At 45.0% G+C, this 19,417-nt stretch overlaps 1 protein-coding gene across 22 annotated transcripts in view; it reads left to right on the top strand.

The window, feature by feature from the left end:
• Window positions 1-19,417, top strand: part of EPB41L3 (erythrocyte membrane protein band 4.1 like 3) — a 109,692-nt gene that overhangs the window by 74,753 nt on the left and 15,522 nt on the right. For 9 of the 22 annotated variants that reach the window (XM_054164137.1, XM_054164138.1, XM_054164134.1 and 6 more), the window contains exons 9-15: window positions 173-325; window positions 2,456-2,553; window positions 4,193-4,368; window positions 7,047-7,267; window positions 10,989-11,558; window positions 16,936-16,989; window positions 19,356-19,391. In XM_054164137.1, coding sequence (XP_054020112.1) covers window positions 173-325; window positions 2,456-2,553; window positions 4,193-4,368; window positions 7,047-7,267; window positions 10,989-11,558; window positions 16,936-16,989; window positions 19,356-19,391 — 1,308 coding nt within the window. The remainder of the gene's footprint in view (window positions 1-172; window positions 326-2,455; window positions 2,554-4,192; window positions 4,369-7,046; window positions 7,268-10,988; window positions 11,559-16,935; window positions 16,990-19,355; window positions 19,392-19,417) is intronic. The other 13 variants (XM_054164140.1, XM_054164156.1, XM_054164152.1 and 10 more) reach the window with 5 other exon arrangements.

The raw sequence follows: 19,417 nt of genomic DNA, 5'->3' as shown, positions 1-19,417 counted from the left end.
CAAAGACCTCTCACCCTCCCCAACCTTACTATTACTTGCATGAATGCAAGTAGCACTCAGAAATCAGGTCACTACGACTGATGCATTAAAAAGACATAGCCCGGGTAGAAACAAGGATCTTCAGGATGGAAGGAGAGAGCTATCCAACAAAATCCACTTCTTGTTTTTCCAGGATTCTGAAGGAGTGGAGATCATGCTGGGAGTTTGTGCAAGTGGACTCCTAATATATCGAGACAGGCTCAGGATAAATAGATTTGCCTGGCCAAAGGTGCTGAAAATTTCATACAAGAGGAACAACTTCTACATCAAAATCCGACCAGGGGAGGTAAGGGCATCCTGATGCTCTTCAGTGAAAGAACCTTTGGAAGCCCTGTGTGATCACTCATGTGTTGATTTGTCCTCTCTTACCAATATTCCTCTCCATTTATTGTTTTGTTGGTTTTTTTCCTAATCTATGCTGATTTTCTTGGGCCAATACTTCAAATACAGATCAAATCTTCTTTGGTGTTTCTCTGTTTACATCCAGGAGCTGACATTTACATGTAAGATTCTCCTCCACGTTATTGCTGCTTTGTAACACGTTGTTCATCATTTCATGCTCATCACCCACCGTCATGCTGTGTATTAAATTAGGGTCTATTTCTCTTCCTCACTAGAAGATGTAGACCAGTGCAAACCAGTAGGCCAGTACAGACCAGTACAACTGAAATCAGAGCAGAGTGCTACAATTAAATGTTAATCATCCACCATCCGGCGTTTTCGGTCGCCACAGGCGTTAGCACTTCAGGCCCGCAGGAGCTCACGGTCTGGTTCTAGCGAAGGCGATGGAAAGTCTTGATCAGTGAGTGCCCTCTCGTGGCTCAGCCACGAGCACAGCAAATCGCAGCCTCAAGAGCTGAGTTTGAGCTAACCCAGAAATGAGATGACAAATCTTAAGGAAAATCCCAGGAGGATCATCCCAGGCGGATCATCCCAGGCAAAGGCTGTGCAGGCCCAATGATTGCTCCATGACAGATGAAACACTCATGTCCATTTTAGAGGGTGGAGCTCCAGTTCAGTACAGAAGTCACCTGGATGAGGATTTTCTGGCATTTCTCCCTTAATGCACTGGCTATTAGGAGCCCTAAGTTGAGGTCTCCAGTACGTAGCATGGGTTGCCTAGGGTAGCGGTGGAGTCCTCATCCCTGGAGGGGTTTCAATGCTCTGTAGATGTGGTGTTGAGGGACATGGTTTAGTGGTGACCTGGCAGTGCTGAGTTAATGGTTGGGCTTGATGATCTCAAAGGTCTTTCCTGACCAAAATGATTCTATGGCTTCATAAGTGACCTGAGAGACCTGCTGGTCGACCCCATACCCCCAGGGTCTGGGTTTTGAGTCCTAAATCAAAATCTACAAACCTGCTTCTCAGCAATCACCATTTTAGGAGCCAACTTCCCAGTCTTGAGTTTGATTTTAAAAGATACCTGTAAGTAGCCGCAGACATTCCCAGTGCCTGTGCTCAGGCTGGCCACTGATGAAGCCCTGGTGACCTCTGCTGGTCGGTGTGTGACTAAGTTATAGTTCCTTATGCAAAACACTCACTGCAATCTCTTTCCAAATCACGCCATTCATGATTCACCACAGAACCACCCAGTAATGGAGGTTGAAGGAGCCTCTGGAGGTCATCTAGTCAAACCCACCTGCTAAAACACAGTCACCTAGAGTAGGACCATTACATGTGTTGCTTCATTGTTTTGCTGTTTCCTGCTTTGTTGCTCTCTGTCATCTCCCTGCAAGGATCTATGCTTCTTTACCAACACCATTCTTTCCACCTTTCCCTGATCACATCACTCTTATTTCACCTACTCAGACATCTATGTGTAGACTTCAGCATGTTGCAGAGGTTTTATCTTTTGTCTGGAGCATAGAAATCTACCTAGAAAGGTCTCTGTATCTCCAGTCGACCCTTTTCCATTACCTGCCTGTTCCTCATGCTTCTCACAAGATAAATTAGCTAAACCCACCGTGATTTACTAACTGTGCAGTTCTTGCACTGCAAATCTCCTTGATCTAAGGCTGTGTGAGACCAGATCAGTCCCTGGGGACCACTGCTTTCCTCCAGGCTATTATCAGATTTCCCACCATTGTTTAAACTGGGTTAAGACACTTACATTGTGGTTTTCTCACAAGTCTCCCAAATCTCTGATCTCTTTGTTACTACAGGGCATAAAACATCACTGTCACCATCAAAAACCTCCTGCTCTTTGAGTTTCTACCTAAAACCAATGCTCAAAGGTTACCATTATCACTCCCAGCTTCATAGACTACATCTATGTGTGGTTATGTATACAAGCATTAATGTTCACCCTTGCAGTGAGGTGATACTGATGGAGGAGATGAAGCTGAATCTCTGTACACTGAAAGTGGGTGCACAGCCTCAAATAAGTCCTTAGTTTTTTTTCTTCTTTCTTCCCTAGTTTGAGCAGTTTGAAAGCACCATTGGGTTTAAGCTGCCAAATCATCGTGCTGCCAAGCGCTTGTGGAAGGTGTGTGTTGAGCACCACACGTTTTTCAGGTATGTGGATCCCTTCTTCCTAAAGATGTGACCTAAAACAACAACAACAACAAAAGAGACCAATTCTGTCAGCAGAGACAAAACCCTTCCAAATCGTGCTGTCCTTTTGATCACGAGGTGTCTCCAAGCAGACCAAGAGGAGGTTATTTCTTCTTCAAGACGGAAGTGTTTCACCCCAGTTTTTCATAGTGTTTCAGGTAGCTCCTGAGTGTTTCAAATCACCATATGGTCCAAATTAATTGTTTGCCATGGTATTATCAGCTGTTATAATTGGAGATGAAGGGGTCTGCTGCACTTTTGAATGTCTAAAGAGAGCAACTGGTATGGGAAGTTACTGAGGGTTGTAGGTAAGAGCTTAAAAAGAAAACTGCGAGGCCACATCTCTAATACTGAGTTCAGTTTTGGGTCTCTCACTGCAAGAAGGACATTGAGGTGCTGGATTGGGTCCAGAAAAGGGGACTGAAGATAGTGGAGGGTCTGGAGAACAAGACTTGTGAGGTGTGGCTGAGGGAACTGGGGTTGTTCAGTCTGGAGAAAAGGAGGCTGAGAGGATACTTTCTGGTCCTCTACAACTCCCTGAAAGGAGATTGGAGCCAGATGGAGGTCAGTCTCTCCCAAGTAGCAGCAGGACAAGAGGATAGCTTCAAGTTGAACCAGAAGTGGTTTAGGTTGGCTACTCAGAACAATTTCCTTACTGAAAGAGTGAACAGGCATTGAAACAGACTACCCCGGGAGGTGGTGAAGTCACCATCTTTGAAGGTGCTCAGAAAACGTGTAGACACAGCACTTCAGGACATGGTTTAATGGCCATGATGGTGTCGGTTTGATGTTTGGACTTAATGATCTTGATGGCCTTTTGCAACCTTCGTTATTCTATGGTTCTTGCCTTTGAGGAAGAACTCAGCATCCTTCGACTCTCTTTTAGCCTCAGACCTGTGAGGCACAGACCCACGATAAAGAGAGATACTGTCATGGGTTTAGAGCAAGACAAGATTGCTCTTTTTGCCTCTTCCAAAAGGGGCAAAAGAAAAATGCTTGCACAAAAGACTGGATAGGAAAGCTTAAACAGGAATGCTATTCACAACTACATACAACAGTACAAAGCATATAAAATACACAAAAATCCATAGTCTGGATCACAGAAGCTCATTAAGCCAAAGCTTCACACAAACCTCCCTTTAGAGCAGGTGAACAAATCCAAGCTTTCATGCTCCCTCCCTACCAAGCCTCTCTACCCTCCATACCACACCATTGTGATGCAGCAAAAATTCAGCTTGGCAGCTCCAGGCCCCCATTCAGCCATTCCAGGCCTAATTGGCAGCATTGCCAAAGCCAACACCAGGCCTCCCCCACAAAGAGATAAGAGCCTGTGTGACCTTCCTGGGAGAAGAGAGGGAAGGGAAAAAAGGAAGAAAACTGATTCAGCTGCCAGTTTGATAGAGAGGCAGGACTTATGGGAATGAAATACATCTTCCAGTCCACCTCCTGGATGCTCTGGACCTTCTGGAGGTCTGCAGCTTTGTGCTGTCTTAAAGGCACCTAGCCTCTAAACTCCCAGAGAGAGCCAACAGTCATCTTCTCTTCAGAAAGGGCTTTTGGAGGAGGGCGAGTAACTGCTGCACTACTTGATGTGTTTTAGACTCTTGCTGCCAGAAGCACCTCCAAAGAAGTTCCTGACGCTGGGCTCCAAGTTCCGCTACAGCGGCCGGACGCAAGCGCAGACGAGGAGAGCCAGCGCCCTCATAGACCGTCCCGCACCCTACTTCGAGCGGTCTTCCAGTAAACGTTACACTATGTCTCGCAGCTTAGATGGGGGTAAGGTCCTCTCAGCTGGCTTTGTCAAAAGTTCTCATGATGGTGGTGGTCACTGCTTTAGACTGGGTATAAAGTTCTTGTCATCTCATCTCTTTGAGCTTCAGCTGAGTGGAGGCTGTGAGTACCTGCACGTTTTGGGAGGATGCAGAGGAGTATTGTGCTAAATGTTATTGCTGTGGTCCTTATGAAGGGTGTGCCTGGATGAGGTTCTTGAGAGCCCAGTCTTCATGGAGCCCTTTTTCTTGCCATCACAACTTCAAAGCAACTGCCTGCTTTGGGCAAGAACCAAGTCAGGCATCAGCATTTTTTCTGGGCTTGCATGAGTAACTGTTTGGAGTTTGGTTTAATTTGGCCTCTTTTCTTTTGTAGGACTTTCTGGGTTACAATTCATAAATTAATTATTCCTTCCCCAAAAGAGTTGTCAAGGCCTGGAACAGGCTGCCCAGGGCAGTGGTGGAGTCCCCATCCCTGGAGGGGTTTCAAAGCCATGGAGATGTGGTGCTGAGGGACACAGTTTAGCAGTCACCTGCAGTGCTGGGTTAATGATTGGACACAATAAGCTTAAAGGTCTCTTCAAACCAAAGTGATTTGATGATTCTATTCCCTTGCTTCCAGTTACCTCACATCCTACATTCAGACTAGATACAAGGCAGAAATTTGTTACACTGGGGATGGTGAGACCCTGGCCTAAGTTGCCCAGAGATGCCCCATCCCTGCAGGCATTCCAGATCAGGTTGTTTGGGTCTCTGAACAACCTGCTCTGGTTGAGGATGTCCTTGCTGACTGCAGGGGGGTTGGACTAGATGACCTGTAAAGGTCCCTTCCAACCCCAAACATTCCATGATTCCTGATTCTAGTCAGATGAGCACTACCAGGCTTTTTCCAGGTGCTACTTTTGAAGGTGTGAGATGGACTAATGTATATGGGTTCTTCTCCATGATTCACAGAATAATGGTTCTGCTGCTCCCTCAGTTTAAACCAGGGTGTGATTCAGAATCTCAGCTATATCAGCTGTTGCTTTTGTCAGATGTTGAGTAAAGAGGTTGTAGTTTATCTGTATAGAAAAAAAGGCTGAGACTAAACTCAGATCTGCTGCAATTTTACAAGGAAAGGTGAATTTTCCTGCAGAACATCACAAATGAACCACAGCTGATGATGGGAAGGGGAAGAAACTTTAACATGGAAGTAATGATGACAAGGCTGCTTCTCTCCACCCTTAAGATGCTGCTTGTTGTTAATTATTTTGGAATCTTCTAATTCTGATAACGCTTCTTGCTCGTTACCAAGCAACTGGTGACCTGCTTGCTGTGCATGTGGCTCAGAGCAGAAACGATCCTGCTGCGTTATTTTGTTTGTGACATCCAAACAAGATGTCTCCTTTTCCCTTTGCTTTCTCCTGCCTCCTAAGCTCATTCCCAGGAGACAAGAGATCCAAACCACTTTGTGGGTTTTATGTTGTTAATTTGCTGAAGTGCACATGGGGGAAAGAGGCTTGTTTTTAATCAATGCTTATGATTTCTTCACTGATGTGGCTGCTATAAGGTGAACGTAGCTGTAACGTCCTGCATCACGATTCCAATGTGATCCTAGTCCTATCATTGGTAACAGATGCAACTAAATTCAACTAAGATTAATTAACTTCAAGAGTTTTTTTAATGCCAAAAGTGGTGAAACACTGGCACACATTGCCCACAGCGATGGAGGTGCCTCATGCCTGGAAACATACCAGGTCAGATTGTTTGGGGCTTTAGTTGCAGATGTCTCTGCTGACAGCAGGGGGATTAGACTAGATGAGCTTTAAAGGCCACAAAATCCCAGAATCCCAGCATGGTGGGGGTTGGAAAGGACCACTGGAGATCATCTCGTCCAACCCCCCAGCTAAAGCAGGGGCACGCACAGCAGGCTGCTCACAATCACAGTATTCAGATGTGTTTGTAATGGCTCCAGAGAAGGAGATTCCAGAACTCCTTTTGGTTGGACTTGATCTGAAAGGTCTCTTCCAACCTGAACAGTTCTGTGGTAACCTCTCTGGGCAACCTGTTCCCACCCAAACCATTCTGTAATCTTAAAAGATCCCTTTTGGATCCACTGCATTGAACACCATCACTTCCCAGAGTGTTTTGGGATGATGAGCTCACTTGACTGTGTCAGACACTGCTGCTCACTAACACAAAGCTCCCATTTCCTCGCTCTCAGATGTCATGCCTGTGGTACATCAATATTGCCATTCTCTGTAGAGCAGCACGTTCCTTAGAGTTCTATTCTGCCACATCTCCAGGAAAACCTCTTCCACCCCCATGGCTGATGTCTTAGCTGGTTCTCCTTATGTTTCCTGCCTGATAATTGTGACAACTCTCTTTTTTATTACTATTATTTTGTGGTGTTTACTGCAGTTTGAATGGCTTGATGACATTTAACAGCTGTGTAATGTGCACATTAGCTACACTAATGTGTGTGTGCACAGTCACAATCTGTGTTCTTGCTTAGAAAAGCTTCATTTCCAGTAAACATTTTACTTAAACCTTTATTTGAATGTGTGCACACCCTCATGGTTTCCTGAAACAGCACAAGAGTTGTGTTTTCAGCAATGCCTTGAATGCTTTACTAACCCCTTTTTGTGCAGCTTCTCAGCAAAAAGCTCTTTCAGACTTTTTCCCTCTTTAAATATTTGCTTTTAGCATCAGTGAATGAAAACCATGAAATGTACATGAAGGATTCTGTGTCTGCTGCAGAGGTTGGTACTGGCCAGTACGCCACAACAAAGGGCATCTCTCAGACCAACTTGATAACCACTGTGACCCCAGAGAAAAAGGCAGAAGAAGAGAAAGATGATGAAGAAGGCAAAAAGAAAAGAGCAGAGGAAGTCACCCCGATTTCAGCTATACGCCACGACACCAAGGTAGAGTTTGGGGGGATTTGGTGTTCAGCTGACCTGCCTGAGAGTGGGTTTAGGGAATTTTGTGCTAAACTGACCTGCCTGACAGTGGGTTTGAGGGAGGGTTGGGCTAAACAGACCTGTCTGAGAGCACTGGGGGAAGGGCAGAATTGATGAGGAAGTAGGACATAACTAGTTCCATGAAAGGAAACTAGAATATACACAGTTGTATGTCCACGCACATACATGTCTTGAATCGTTATTTTTATGGTCCGTTTGTACTGATATTTTAAAAGCTGGTTTCTGCCTTGGACTGTCATTTGAAATCCATTTAACAACACAGTGGTTTTTACAGGGAATTCAAGAGCTCTGTAGGAACCCCCCCAAAACAGCCTGGCTCCTTTGGTCATCAGTTATAGTTATCATGGCTTTTATTTTTCAACAAGGCGTCAAAATAATTCTGCGTTCTTGAGTGTAGCTCTGTGCTGTTGTCTTTGTCTCATCCGCATCTCATGACACTGTGTCCTTGTATTTCAATCAGCTTTTTCCTCTCTTAACTTTTGGTTATTAATATTAATATTTTTTTGTTGGTTTGTTTTTTTCTGGTTTGCGAAATCATTTCCGTTCCTTGTTTGAAGTTCTGCATTGAAAGAAATGCTTGATTTTGTTGGTGATTCTCTGCTCAGTTGTTCAATTTGGTTTATCCCTCCCCATGTCCCATTCCAACATCACTGCTTTGTATCTACTGAGGTTTCAAGACAAGGTATATCCAACAGGGGGGCAGAGAAGATGCTGAATAATAGAGGTTGGCAGTGAAGAGAAATAAGGTAGAATCACAAAAGATTGAGTGTAACATGCCCTCTGTTTCTTTTGCATTGAGAAGAGAACAGAATATGAAATAGAGAATCTTGAATGTCATTCCAAAAGTCTACTGTGGAATTCCTTTGCTAAATAAGTAGGATTTACCCTTCTCATTTATGGACAAAAAAAACTTGATCTGAGATTTACCCTCCTCATTTATGGGGGAAAAACTTTGCTCTGATATTTACCTTCTTAATTTATGAGGAGAAAAACCCTTGATCTAAGGTTTACCCTCCTTATTTGTGAGGAAGACCCTTGATCTGATATTTACCTTCTTCATTTACGAGGGAAAACCTTGATCTAAGATTTACTCTCCTTATTTATGGGGAAAAAACTTGTTGTTTACATCCATAAAACTGCCAGTGTTAGCACCTGAACTTCCAGCCTTGTCATATAAGGCCACAGTGAGAGCTACATAAAGCATCAAGCCCTCCAAAAGAGTTGTCATTAAGGTTCCAAACATCAGGAACAAATTGCATCCCTGACAACTGCAAATGAGGAAAGATTTCCCTTTGAAAGCATGCTCTGTAATTGTAGCTTGAACAAAACAACCAACAGCCTCTGTCAAATTTAACTGGGGACCTGAAACTGCATCAGGTTCTGCATGGAGAAACATGGATGAAAACCAAATATGCAAAAAGTATCCAATAGAAATTAATTCTCTTCCAAGTGTTGGTTAATTTAAGTCAATGGGGAGATCAGCTGTATTTCCAAAATCATCTATTCCTTAGATCTGGCTAGAAACAGGCAAAGATATATTTAGGAGAATGTTTTGATGGGGCTTAAACATGCATAAATGAGTGGGTTTTACCCTCCACTCAAGAGGTGGGTTCCGTTCAAACCATCTGAAAATAGATGGAGAAGTGAAGCCTATAGAGATCTCAGTCCTGTTTTGCCTGGACCTACAAAGAGAATAAAGCAGCACAGGACAAATTTGAGTTCACATTTCTTTTTAAGGATATATGTACATTTTACAGGGAGGTTTTCAGCTTCTCCACTGAGATGTTTTTCCTTTGCTTTGTCCATATGTACTCAAGCACCAGAAATTACTCTCAATATTAACACTGCAAAGATGTTCAGTAAGTGAAGAGCCTGCGTTAGCAAAGAATAAATTTACTTTGGCTTCTTTGCCTTTACAATACAAATAAAGAGAAGTTCTGTGTATTTGACTCACATAGAGTCCTGTGAGTCCACCAGCATTAAATTTTGCCTTGATCTTACCACATTAAGCCCGTAAAGAAGACATTTGCAGGCCAGTTTGAGGTTAGGCTTGGGTTTGATGGCTTCACCTGGGAACAGATTACCTGAACTCATGGATTGTTGGGGTTTTTTAACTGTTCTGGTCAGAGAAGAGAGAGCAGAAAAATAACAGGAGGGGAAGGAGCTCTTCCATGAAAATATTGGGCCTTAATCCCATTCCTACCATTATTACACTTGGTAAAGATTAGATTTAGTAGCTGGTGTTGATGCACCCTGTGTCTAAAATTTAGATCCTGCTTGTTGGCTCACATTTGGCACCAGCTTTTACAGGCAAATGCTGGTTTGGCTTTGAAGTTGGTTTGCTTATGGGAGCTGGACGTGGAGTTTAAATGGCCCATTGTAGCTCCTCAGGGAGATGCATGGCAGATGGAGCAGGGCACGCTCCTTGGATTTGGTCATGGAGCTAAGTGTACATAGTTGCCTTTGGCCGAAATGCCTCTGATTCATCAGCACTGTGGCATGTCTGGTGTTTTAGGACGTTTTGATGGTGATAGTGGCTGTTGTCCTGCTCAAGAGCAGTCGTGGAAGGGAGCATGTGAGGTGATGTTCACCCTTTCTTGATGAATTCATCATCTCCCTCCTCCCCACTTTTTGTCCTTGAGTGACTTTAAAGACCTGTTGATTTCCCTGCAAGTGTCACAGCAAAGCAAACACTTCTTTTCAGTAGCAAATGTTCTTTGGTAGAACTTGCAAGAAAAGCATTGGGTGTAGTTTTTTCCATCATTGCTATGAGTAGAGAGTCACTTTCTGACTGTGAGGAGAGGTGGCTGTGTTGGTGAGGGCAGGCTGGTGAGCGACGTAGGGGTGAAGGCAGGGTGAAGAGGACGCAGAGGTGAGGACAGGATGGTTGAGACACCCAGCCTGGGTGGCGATGAGCACCGTGCTGAGGAGCTGGCCGGCAGGGCAGGTATTGAGCTGGGACAGATTTTTTTCTGTCAGTAACGTATGGATTTATGCCTCCCCGAACCACAATGGGTTTAATTTGGGCTTAAGACCTAAATATAAGGCTATTCTAATACTGTAATGCAGGAATTGGGGCACACAGAGTTTCAAAATCCATAGCTTCTATTGAGCTTGTCCAAAGTGTAGATGGGAAGCATCTGCACCCCCTGCCTCGGGTCTCCTCCCGAGTGCAGGAGGGGTGTCACAAGCAGTGTTGGTATGAGAAGCACATTCCCTTGTTTCTTTGTTGCTCTCCATGTACTTCATGTTTGAAAGCTCCTTGTGACCTGAAGCCAGTCTTACCATAAGGGGAAGGTGGCAGCACCTGAAACTCCACCTCTGAAGGCTTTAGTGTCAGGCTTAGCAAAGTGCTGGATGAAGAATCATAGAATCAGTCATAGTATACATTGGGTGGAAGGGACCTTTAAAGGTCATCTAGTCCAAACTTCTTACAGCCAAAGGAGGTGTCTTTTGCGAGCTGTGACCCTGGCCCACTGCTAGCTGTGGTGGGAACATGCACCATTTAACTCAGTGGAAAGCTGTGGTGTTCAGACTGTTTCTGATCTTATATAAATATAAATAAATATATTCTGTATCACCGCAGAAGAAAATTAACTAATGACAGTTTTCTTTTTGTCCTTTTGCTTTCGCGCCTTGTTTGCTGCTCTTCCTCTGTCACCAGCCATCTTTGCTTGGCACTGACCCCCCCAACCCCTCACCATCCTCGCAGCCTGGCCCCCCAGTATCTTCTCCAGCAAAGCTCCGCAGGAGATGCAAGGAGAGCGCTCGGACCAAGGCTGTGGGTTGCGAGGTGCCCAACCGGAGCCCTCCGAAAGCCGGCGAGGCGGAGCCGGAGCCTGACCGGAAGGGGCGCGTTTGCTCCGCCGAGCCTGACGTGCCTTTCGCCTACAAGCAAAAGCCCAGCGGAGGCGGAACGCTCTTTTCCTTCTCCTTGCAACTCCCCGAGTCCTTTCCTTCCCTCTTGGATGACGATGGCTACCTGTCTCTCCCCAACCTCTCCGAAACCAACCTCCTGCCCGCCAGCGTGCAGCACTACCTCCCCATCCGCTCCCCATCCCTGGTGCCTTGCTTCCTCTTCATTTTTTTCTTCCTGCTCTCTGCCTCTTTCTCAGTGCCATACGCCCTCACTCTCTCCTTCCCTCTGGCTATGTGCCTCTGCTACCTGGAGCCCAAGGCGGCCTCCTTGAGTGCCTCACTTGCCAATGACCTGAGTGACAGTTCAGAGGAAGAGGTGTGTACCTCGGCATCGAACACACTCTTTGCCGTGTTCAGTGCTTCGGTCCTGACCAGTCTTAGATTGCTGCGATAGTGGTCCTACTTTCAGAGCCTCATTTCTGTCTGTGCTGATATGTTAGAAGGGGTGGTTTGGGGTTTTGGGGTTGTTTTGCTTTCTTTTGGTTTTCTTTTTCCTTCTTTTTTCTTTTTTTCCACATGTTGGGCGTGAAGCCTGGGGCCCAGGGTTAGGCACAACACTGTGTGGAAGTGGCTTGGTTTGCACTGTCAGCTGAGGCACTAAACAAATTGCAAGTGATCAGCTCTGAAGTATTGTGTGTGAACCCACCAAGAGCACAGAGAATCATACAATCTTTCTAGTTTGAAAAGACTTTTAAGATCAAGTCCAACTGTTAACCCAACACTGCCAGGTAACCCCTAAACCACAGAATCATAAAATCATTTTGATTGAAAGAGACTCTTAAGATCATCAAGTCCAACCATTAGCCCAACACTGCCATGTCACCACTGAACCACAGAATCACAGATTCATTTTGGTTGGAAGAGACTTCCAAGATCACTGAGTCCAACCATTAACCCAGCATTGCCAGATCACCACTAATCCATGTCCCTCAGCTTTTAAACACCTCCAGGGATGATGGCTCCATCACCTCCCTGGGCAGCCTGTTCCAGCATTTGAGAACCCTTCCAGGGAAGAAGTTTCTTATAATATCCAACCTAAATCTCCCCTGGCACGACTTGAGGCCATTTTCTCTCATCCATAATAATGGGCACCCTCTTCAACTTCAGCATGTTCCAAATCTAGATGGACTCGGCTTTTTGCAAGAGACTGTCAGCTATAGCTCAGCAAAGACTTTCTGGTCCACCAAAGCCTGGATCTGGATTTTTAGTCCCAGTCACATCACAGCTACAGATTAAATTGTTGTCTTGTTTTGAAATCTAGTGAGAGGTCAGACTGGGACAACTGTTGGGAGCGTGCTACTTGGGCTATCATGACATTGGCAGGGTTGAGTTAGCGCTGCCAAAAACCCTATGCCTCAAGCCACTGGAGTTATCACAAGCAGATAGACCAACTGTGATAGAAGAAGAGTCCACAGCAGTTCTGGGAACTATGGATGTGATGATAGATCCAGGAGAAGAAAAGGTATCTGTTTGTTTAAATAACTGGGTAACTGGCATCACAGTTTTTGCTAGTGCCCCACTTAATCTTTGTTGGCAGAATAAAATAACAGATTTGTTTTCCCTTCATTTTTCCTTACTCCCCTTTGTCTTGGAGTCATAGAATCTTAGAATCACAGAGTGGTTGGGGTTGGAAGGGACCTTTAAAGGTCATCTAGTCCAAGCCCCCTGCAGTCAGCAGGGACATCTGCATCTAGAGCAAGTTGGTCAGAGGCCCATCCAGCCTGACCTGGAATGGTTTCAGGTTCTGGACAACCTGCAACAGGGTCTCTCCACCCTCAGTTTAAACTGTTTCTTCCTTCTGTCCAGTCTGAATCTCCCTCTTTTACTTCAAACCTATCAACCCCTTGTGCTGTCACAACAGGCCCTGCACAAAAGTCTGTCCCCAGCTTTTTGTCTCAGCCCCTTCAAGTACTGAAATGCCACAAGAAGGTCTCCCTGGAATCTTCTTTTCTCCAGGCTGAAACCCCCCCAGCCTGTCCTCACAGCAGAAGGCTTCCAGCCTTCAGATCATTGTTGTGGTGTTCTCTGGCCCTACTCCAACAGGTCCATATCTCTCCTCTGCTGAGGACTCCAGAGCTGGACATAAATGCAAATGTATGAGTTTGCTTTGTGTGTAAAGAACTCCCCAGACCAGATAATCACAGACCAGTTGGCCATGTGTAAAAAGCAACCTTGGTCACTGCCATCACAGTGGCTGTCTTGAATAAACCAGCTTGTGCATCTAAACGTGGGCATCATCCACCATGGGGGCTTTGCAAGACACAGTGCAGGATTCCATTCCCTCTTTTATGGTAAGCCAATTGTTTTATCTTGTAAAAACACTGCCTCTGGATGCTTTGTGGCTCACGTGATGCCTCACAAGTAAACAGGAACGTGTAATTTCTGATTATAGGCATCCAGACGTTGCTGCCTCATTTCATGTCCTCATTTTGAGGTCACACTGAGGTCTCCATTTGCATTAGCTCTGCACGGGGTTTAATGTAATAGCAATAGGAGCGTGAACGCTCCACAGGCAATGATGGGGCTGTGTTTATGTAACACAGAAATGAGCTTTTCTTGCCCTCAGTGAAGTTAGGAAGCAGGAAAACAAATCTAAAATGTTTTTTTCACGTCACTCTTTATGAGCGTGGTCACTCCAGCAGTGCTTCTTGGCAGACGACACAGACTTGTGCCTAATCCGGGGGGTATTTCTTGTTCAGAACATTGCATGCCAGTGATGACTGTTTTAAACTTGGGCATGTCTGCATTACATTGCCAAAACAAATCACAGCAGTTCTGCTCGCACGTTAGAGGAGGTGCAACCTCAGCAGCTCGGGAGATGAGCTGCTTCTCCCTTCCGGCTCTATTCCTCACCCACCACAAGCCCACCCACGGCCCCAGACCGTCTCTTGGCCCTCACTCTGGTGAAGACCTGGTGTTCAACCTTAATTCACCATTCCCTGCCATAACCCCAGGTCTTTATGCCAAGTGTCTTTACTCTTGACTCCAACCCCATGACTGTCAATTGACTCATTACCAGATGTGTATGATGATGAAGGGAATTTTTTGCCTTGCTTAGGATTTCTTTGCTGTTATGGCAAAAGAAATAGAACCCTTTTCCCTACCCCAGGGCACAGAGTGATGCAAGAGCTTCTTCCCAGCATCCTGACCTGTTCTCACACCTCCTTGAGCTCTGTTCTTCCAGGAGCAGTGCATCTGGAGGCAGGCCCTGCAGCCAGAGATACAATGTCAGCCCTTACAGCTCATTACCTTCTGTGCTGGCGCCTTGGCAGCTAATATTTCCATTGACTTTGCTCTTACATTTCCACTTTCACATTCTTAACTGAGTCTTCTCCACGAGACTCTGTGCCTTGATACAAATATTCTAATCCCTTTTAAATGCCTATGTTCAGTAATTCCTTTGGTTTTGGAATGTTTGGTTTGTTTTTAAATGGGAATGACAATCACAGAATCATTTTGGTTGGAAGAGACCTTCAAGCTCATGGAGGTCAACCATTAACCCAGTACCGCCAGGTCACCATTAAACCATGTCCCTCAGCACCACATCTACACAGCTTTGAAACTCCTCCAGGGATGGAGACTCCGCCACTGCCCTGGGCAGCCTGTTCCAGGCCTTGACAACTCTTTGGGGGAAGAAATTGTTCCTTGTGTCTAACCTGAACCTCCTCTGGCACAACTTGAGGCTGTTTCCTCTTGTCCTGTCGCTTGTTCCTCGGGAGAAGAGACCAATCCCCACCTGGCTCCAACCTCCTTTCAGGGAGTTGTAGAGAGACAGAATGTCTCCCTTGAGCCTCCTTTTCCTCAGGGTAAAGAACCACAGTTTCCTCAGATTTTTTATGTCACCAGACCTTTAGAATTGCTGATAATGCTGTAAAGCTGTGAGATGTTTCACTAATAAAGAAACAAAAGCTTGAAAAACCACATCTGACTTGCTTTCCTGCACTCACCAAACAGGTCAAAGTCCCTGCTTCTTATTCTGCCTGTCATACAAGCAACACAGATTATTCCAAGGTAGGAATGGGAGAAAACAAAGCCATGAAACATACCCGAAAAGCAGTTTTATGAAATATTAGAGTTGTCAGAAAGTGACAGAAGAAATTCAAAGCTAAGACAGATACTCCATCCACCAGTCTTTTTGCTCTTGTTTCATACTGGTGTGAGAATGAGATGTCTTGTCATAGCCTGAAATTACCTCCCTCAGCTACTTTCGTGGAATTATGGTGTGGTTTGGAGTTGGAAGGGACCCTTAAAGGGCAGCTAGCTCTACCCTGCTGTAGTCAGCAGGGACAGCTGCAACTAGAGCACATTGCTCAAAATCCCGTCCAACCTTACCTGGAATGGTTCCAGGGGAGGGACTTCTGCCACCTCTCTGGGAAACCTGGGCCAGTGTCTTACCACCCTCATTTTTTACCACCCTCACTTGAGATCACCTAAGAACCACAGAAAATCACTAATCAAATCCAAAGCTTTCGATGATGTGAAAACAAGCTGGATGTGCCAATATCTGGAGCAGTGGGAGCACGTTCTTGACTTCCTGCTTCTCCATCGCATCAAAAAGAGTCACCAGAACTCTGCTCAGCCCGTAGGACCTTACACTCAACTCTCTGTTTATTGAACCTTAAGAGTTGATGTTCTCCACTGAACTGTTCCTCACGGTGTGCAGCGAAGCAGGGCTAGATCAGGCTGTGCAGTGCTGTGCTTTGTTTCGTTTTTGTCATACCCAGTCCATTTTTATCCTACCTAGTGCCTGGTTTTGAGGGGGGAGGTGTGTGTTAATTTTCTTTTTGTCCTGCTTCCATCCACATTCTTTAATGGAATGAGAAGTCCTTTTGATTCCTTTAATGGCTGTTTTCTTTCTGTTCTTGTTTTCTTTTTCTTCCTACCATTAACACCATCAGCTGCTCTTTATTGGGACTGAGTGGGATGTGAGCCTTACTGGTGCTCCACAGATAGGCAGTAGATGGGCTGGAATGGTTGGGGGGTTGGAAATCTGGTTCTTTTAAAGTCCTTGGTAATGCAGACAGCCTCACGGTATATAAATGTGGAGACAAGAACAACTTCTGTACAAATGAGGGGCTGAAAGTCAGGTGACTGTTAAAGTAGCCTTAACGTTTTTTTTTTGTTGGTTCGGCTTGGTTTATTGAATTTATCTTTTCCCCCTCTGGGTGCAAAATTCAACCACCACCAAAATCTGGCCACAAGAAAAATGTTGATGACAAATTCTCTTGTAACATGACGTTATGGGTGGAAAAGTTGGGTTAGAAAATACATTTTTTTTTTCCCTTTTGGTCTCCCCCTTTGTTGTTTGTTTGGTTGTTGGTTTTTTTTTTTAAGCCACCTGGCTTTCTTTAAAAAAAAAAAAAAAAGAATACAAATTTAATGCTAATTTTCAAATCTACCATTTGAATAACACTTTTTTCCCAGTAATATTTGGTTTGGCTTCTCAATTTATTCCAGTAAAACCATCTAGCAGTGTACAGTACGCCTCAAGTCTTCCTCTGAGTCTGTTCTGTTTACTAATTTAGCCTTTTTGTTTTGCTTCCTTGACATGTGCGTGGTTTGGAAAAGCAAAATGCTTAATGCAGTTCACAGGGCTGGCCAGCTGAGCGAGCTCCTCGTGTACTGACCAGCTTGGGTTTATTCTTTATTCTTGCCTTCCTCTCGGGACCCGCTTCCTTCTCTAACCCTCATAGACTGACAGTGAGCAGACGGATACCGCGGCCGATGGTGAGACCACTGCCACCGAGGTTTGTACAGCCGCCAGCACCCGCTCAGGGCAGGGCAGAGCGTTTGGTGGCCTCATCTCCTCCCCACCTTGGGCACCCTGGACCGCATGTCTCCGGCAGCTCCGCGGTGCATCTGCATGTGCAAGTGGGAGAGTTTTCCTGGGGGGTTTACTTGAGTTCTCAGCACTTCTCTGCATTTGGTGTGGGAACGGTGGTCTGGTGTCGCCATGGTGGTCTTAGGTTGATGGTTGGACTCGATGATCTTGAGAGGTCTTTTCCAACCGAAACAGTGCTACGATTCTGTGAAAGGCAGTGCAGATACTGGCGTGGTCGAAGTGTCACCCACACCATCCATCATCACCCACGCCGGTGGTCGTGGTCATAGAATCATAGAATGCATCAGGTTGGAAGGGACCCTTGAAGGTCATCTTGTCCAAACCCCCTGCAGTAAGCAGAAGCATCTCCAACTAGATCAGGTTGCTCTGGGCCCCATCAAGTTTGACCTGGAATGTTTCCAGGGATGGGGCCTCCATCTCTGGGCAACCTGTTCCAGTATTTCACTGCTTTCATTGTGCTAGCAAGGGTTTTTCTGTTTGCTTGTTTGCTCTTATAATCTACAGCCTGTGTGATAGAGCGGGGGGGAAACAAGTTTAAAAAGCATTTTCCTATGTTCTGGATAAAGGTATTTCCACATTATCAACATCTAAGCTCTTCCTTGGATGTAGTTTTATGTGTCCTCTTCACTTATTGCCACCAGTAGTCCAGGTATTTTCTTCAGAGGAGGAATGCCAAACAATTTGTATTTTCTCTGTGTAAAGAATCTTTCTTGTTTCCTCTTGTTCTGAGGAGCCTCATATCCACAACATGATACACTGACTATGCAGGCTAACCCAACCCCATGTGCCTCCAGTGATGTGCACCTAATGCCTTTGTAATTAATATGGCTGCAGCTGCAAGCATGAGCTGAATTTGCTCTGACATCTGGTAGAAGACAGTCTTAGCACAGCCACAACTGTAGGTTTGCAGGAAGATCTCATTAATATTTCAGACTGATTAAAATTATTATCAGGGAAAAATTTCTCCATCATCAAGGAAGACTTTTCTATCATCAAGGAAAAAACTCTCCATGTGACACGTCAGGGCAATTCAGCCATGGCTGTAAGTAGAATAGATTTGAACTGAGTGGTAGAGTAACCAACAGATTTCTCCCAAGAGTCATTTGACTAATTAGGACTACGTGAAAAATTGACAACAGAATCATGGTAAAAGCATTAAAAGGATCCAAAGCAAGGACATAAAGTCTCTTGAGACAAAGTCAGGAGCAAAGTGTGCTTTGAGGTGCCTCCTGCCCTCTATAGCTTCAAGCCTTGATCCCTACAGAAAGTAAAACATAACCCTAAAACATCTAAACTGTTCAGTTCATTGCTCAGAAATACAGGATCACCTCAGTAACTCTCATCTCTATTTGAGAGGAGATTTTTGTGAGCTTCAGTCTTGCTCCTGCACTTGTGGGTGTTCACAACTGTGGCTACCAGAAAAGTCAGTCTGAAAATTGTGGCCATCTGATATCAAAGATAATAGCCATCAGAAAATAGCAATCAGAAAATGTGTGGCATTCCAGGAGACTCCTTTCATTGCAGATAGACCCTGAAAGAGCATCTTCAGGCTAAATAGGCGATAAAAAGTAAATAAACAGGGGCTGAAAGGTAAAGGGAAATGACATTTTAAGCCAAAAGAATGGGCTTGAAATAAACCACACTGAAGGAAATAAATTATTGTTTATTCAAGCAAAGAAAATGGGCTTGGTTCTGTCAAAGGCATTGCAGGTTGTTCACCCATGGTAGGTTTATGCCAAGCTTTGTGGTGGCCCAAGAGATTTCCTAAATTTAAACTCTTGAGATGATGGACTTTGCTGTTGCCATTTGGTTCTAAACCAAACATGATCTTGGTGAGAAAGTCCAACTAAATCAATAAATGGAGACATAGGAGGGTGGAGTGCACTGACAGTTGTAAAAGGAAAATGTTTAAGATTCCTTCATTCAGAAACAGTAAGTTTGAGCAGAAGAGGCTTGCTCTGAGTCCTTGGCTCACAAATCACATATTTGAATGGAAGAGGCTTGCTCTGAGTCTTTGGCTCACAAATCACATATTTCAATGGAAGAGGCTTGCTCTGAGTCCTTGGCTCACAAATCACACATTAGAATGGAATAGGCTTGCCCTGAGTTAGGATAACCCTGCAAAGCCAACCAGCACAGCCTCTCCTTCTCCTCGAGCCTTTAACATAGAGAAAATGTGATTCTTTCCCCACGTGCTCGTCCTCTCCCCCGTGTCTGTGAAGTGGTATGAGTGGGTAAGGTGTTGTTTTCCCATCTCTCCCATGCTGGCAGTCGGATCAAGAGGAAGACGGGGACCTGAAGGCACAGGTACAGGAACGCAAGGTTCAGGCTCG

The sequence above is a fragment of the Dryobates pubescens genome, chromosome 9 (genome assembly GCF_014839835.1).
Source record: "Dryobates pubescens isolate bDryPub1 chromosome 9, bDryPub1.pri, whole genome shotgun sequence".
NCBI classification, from domain to species: domain Eukaryota; kingdom Metazoa; phylum Chordata; class Aves; order Piciformes; family Picidae; genus Dryobates; species Dryobates pubescens.
Note: the sequence above shows the minus strand (reverse complement) of the source record. Positions and strands in the feature narration are given on the sequence as shown.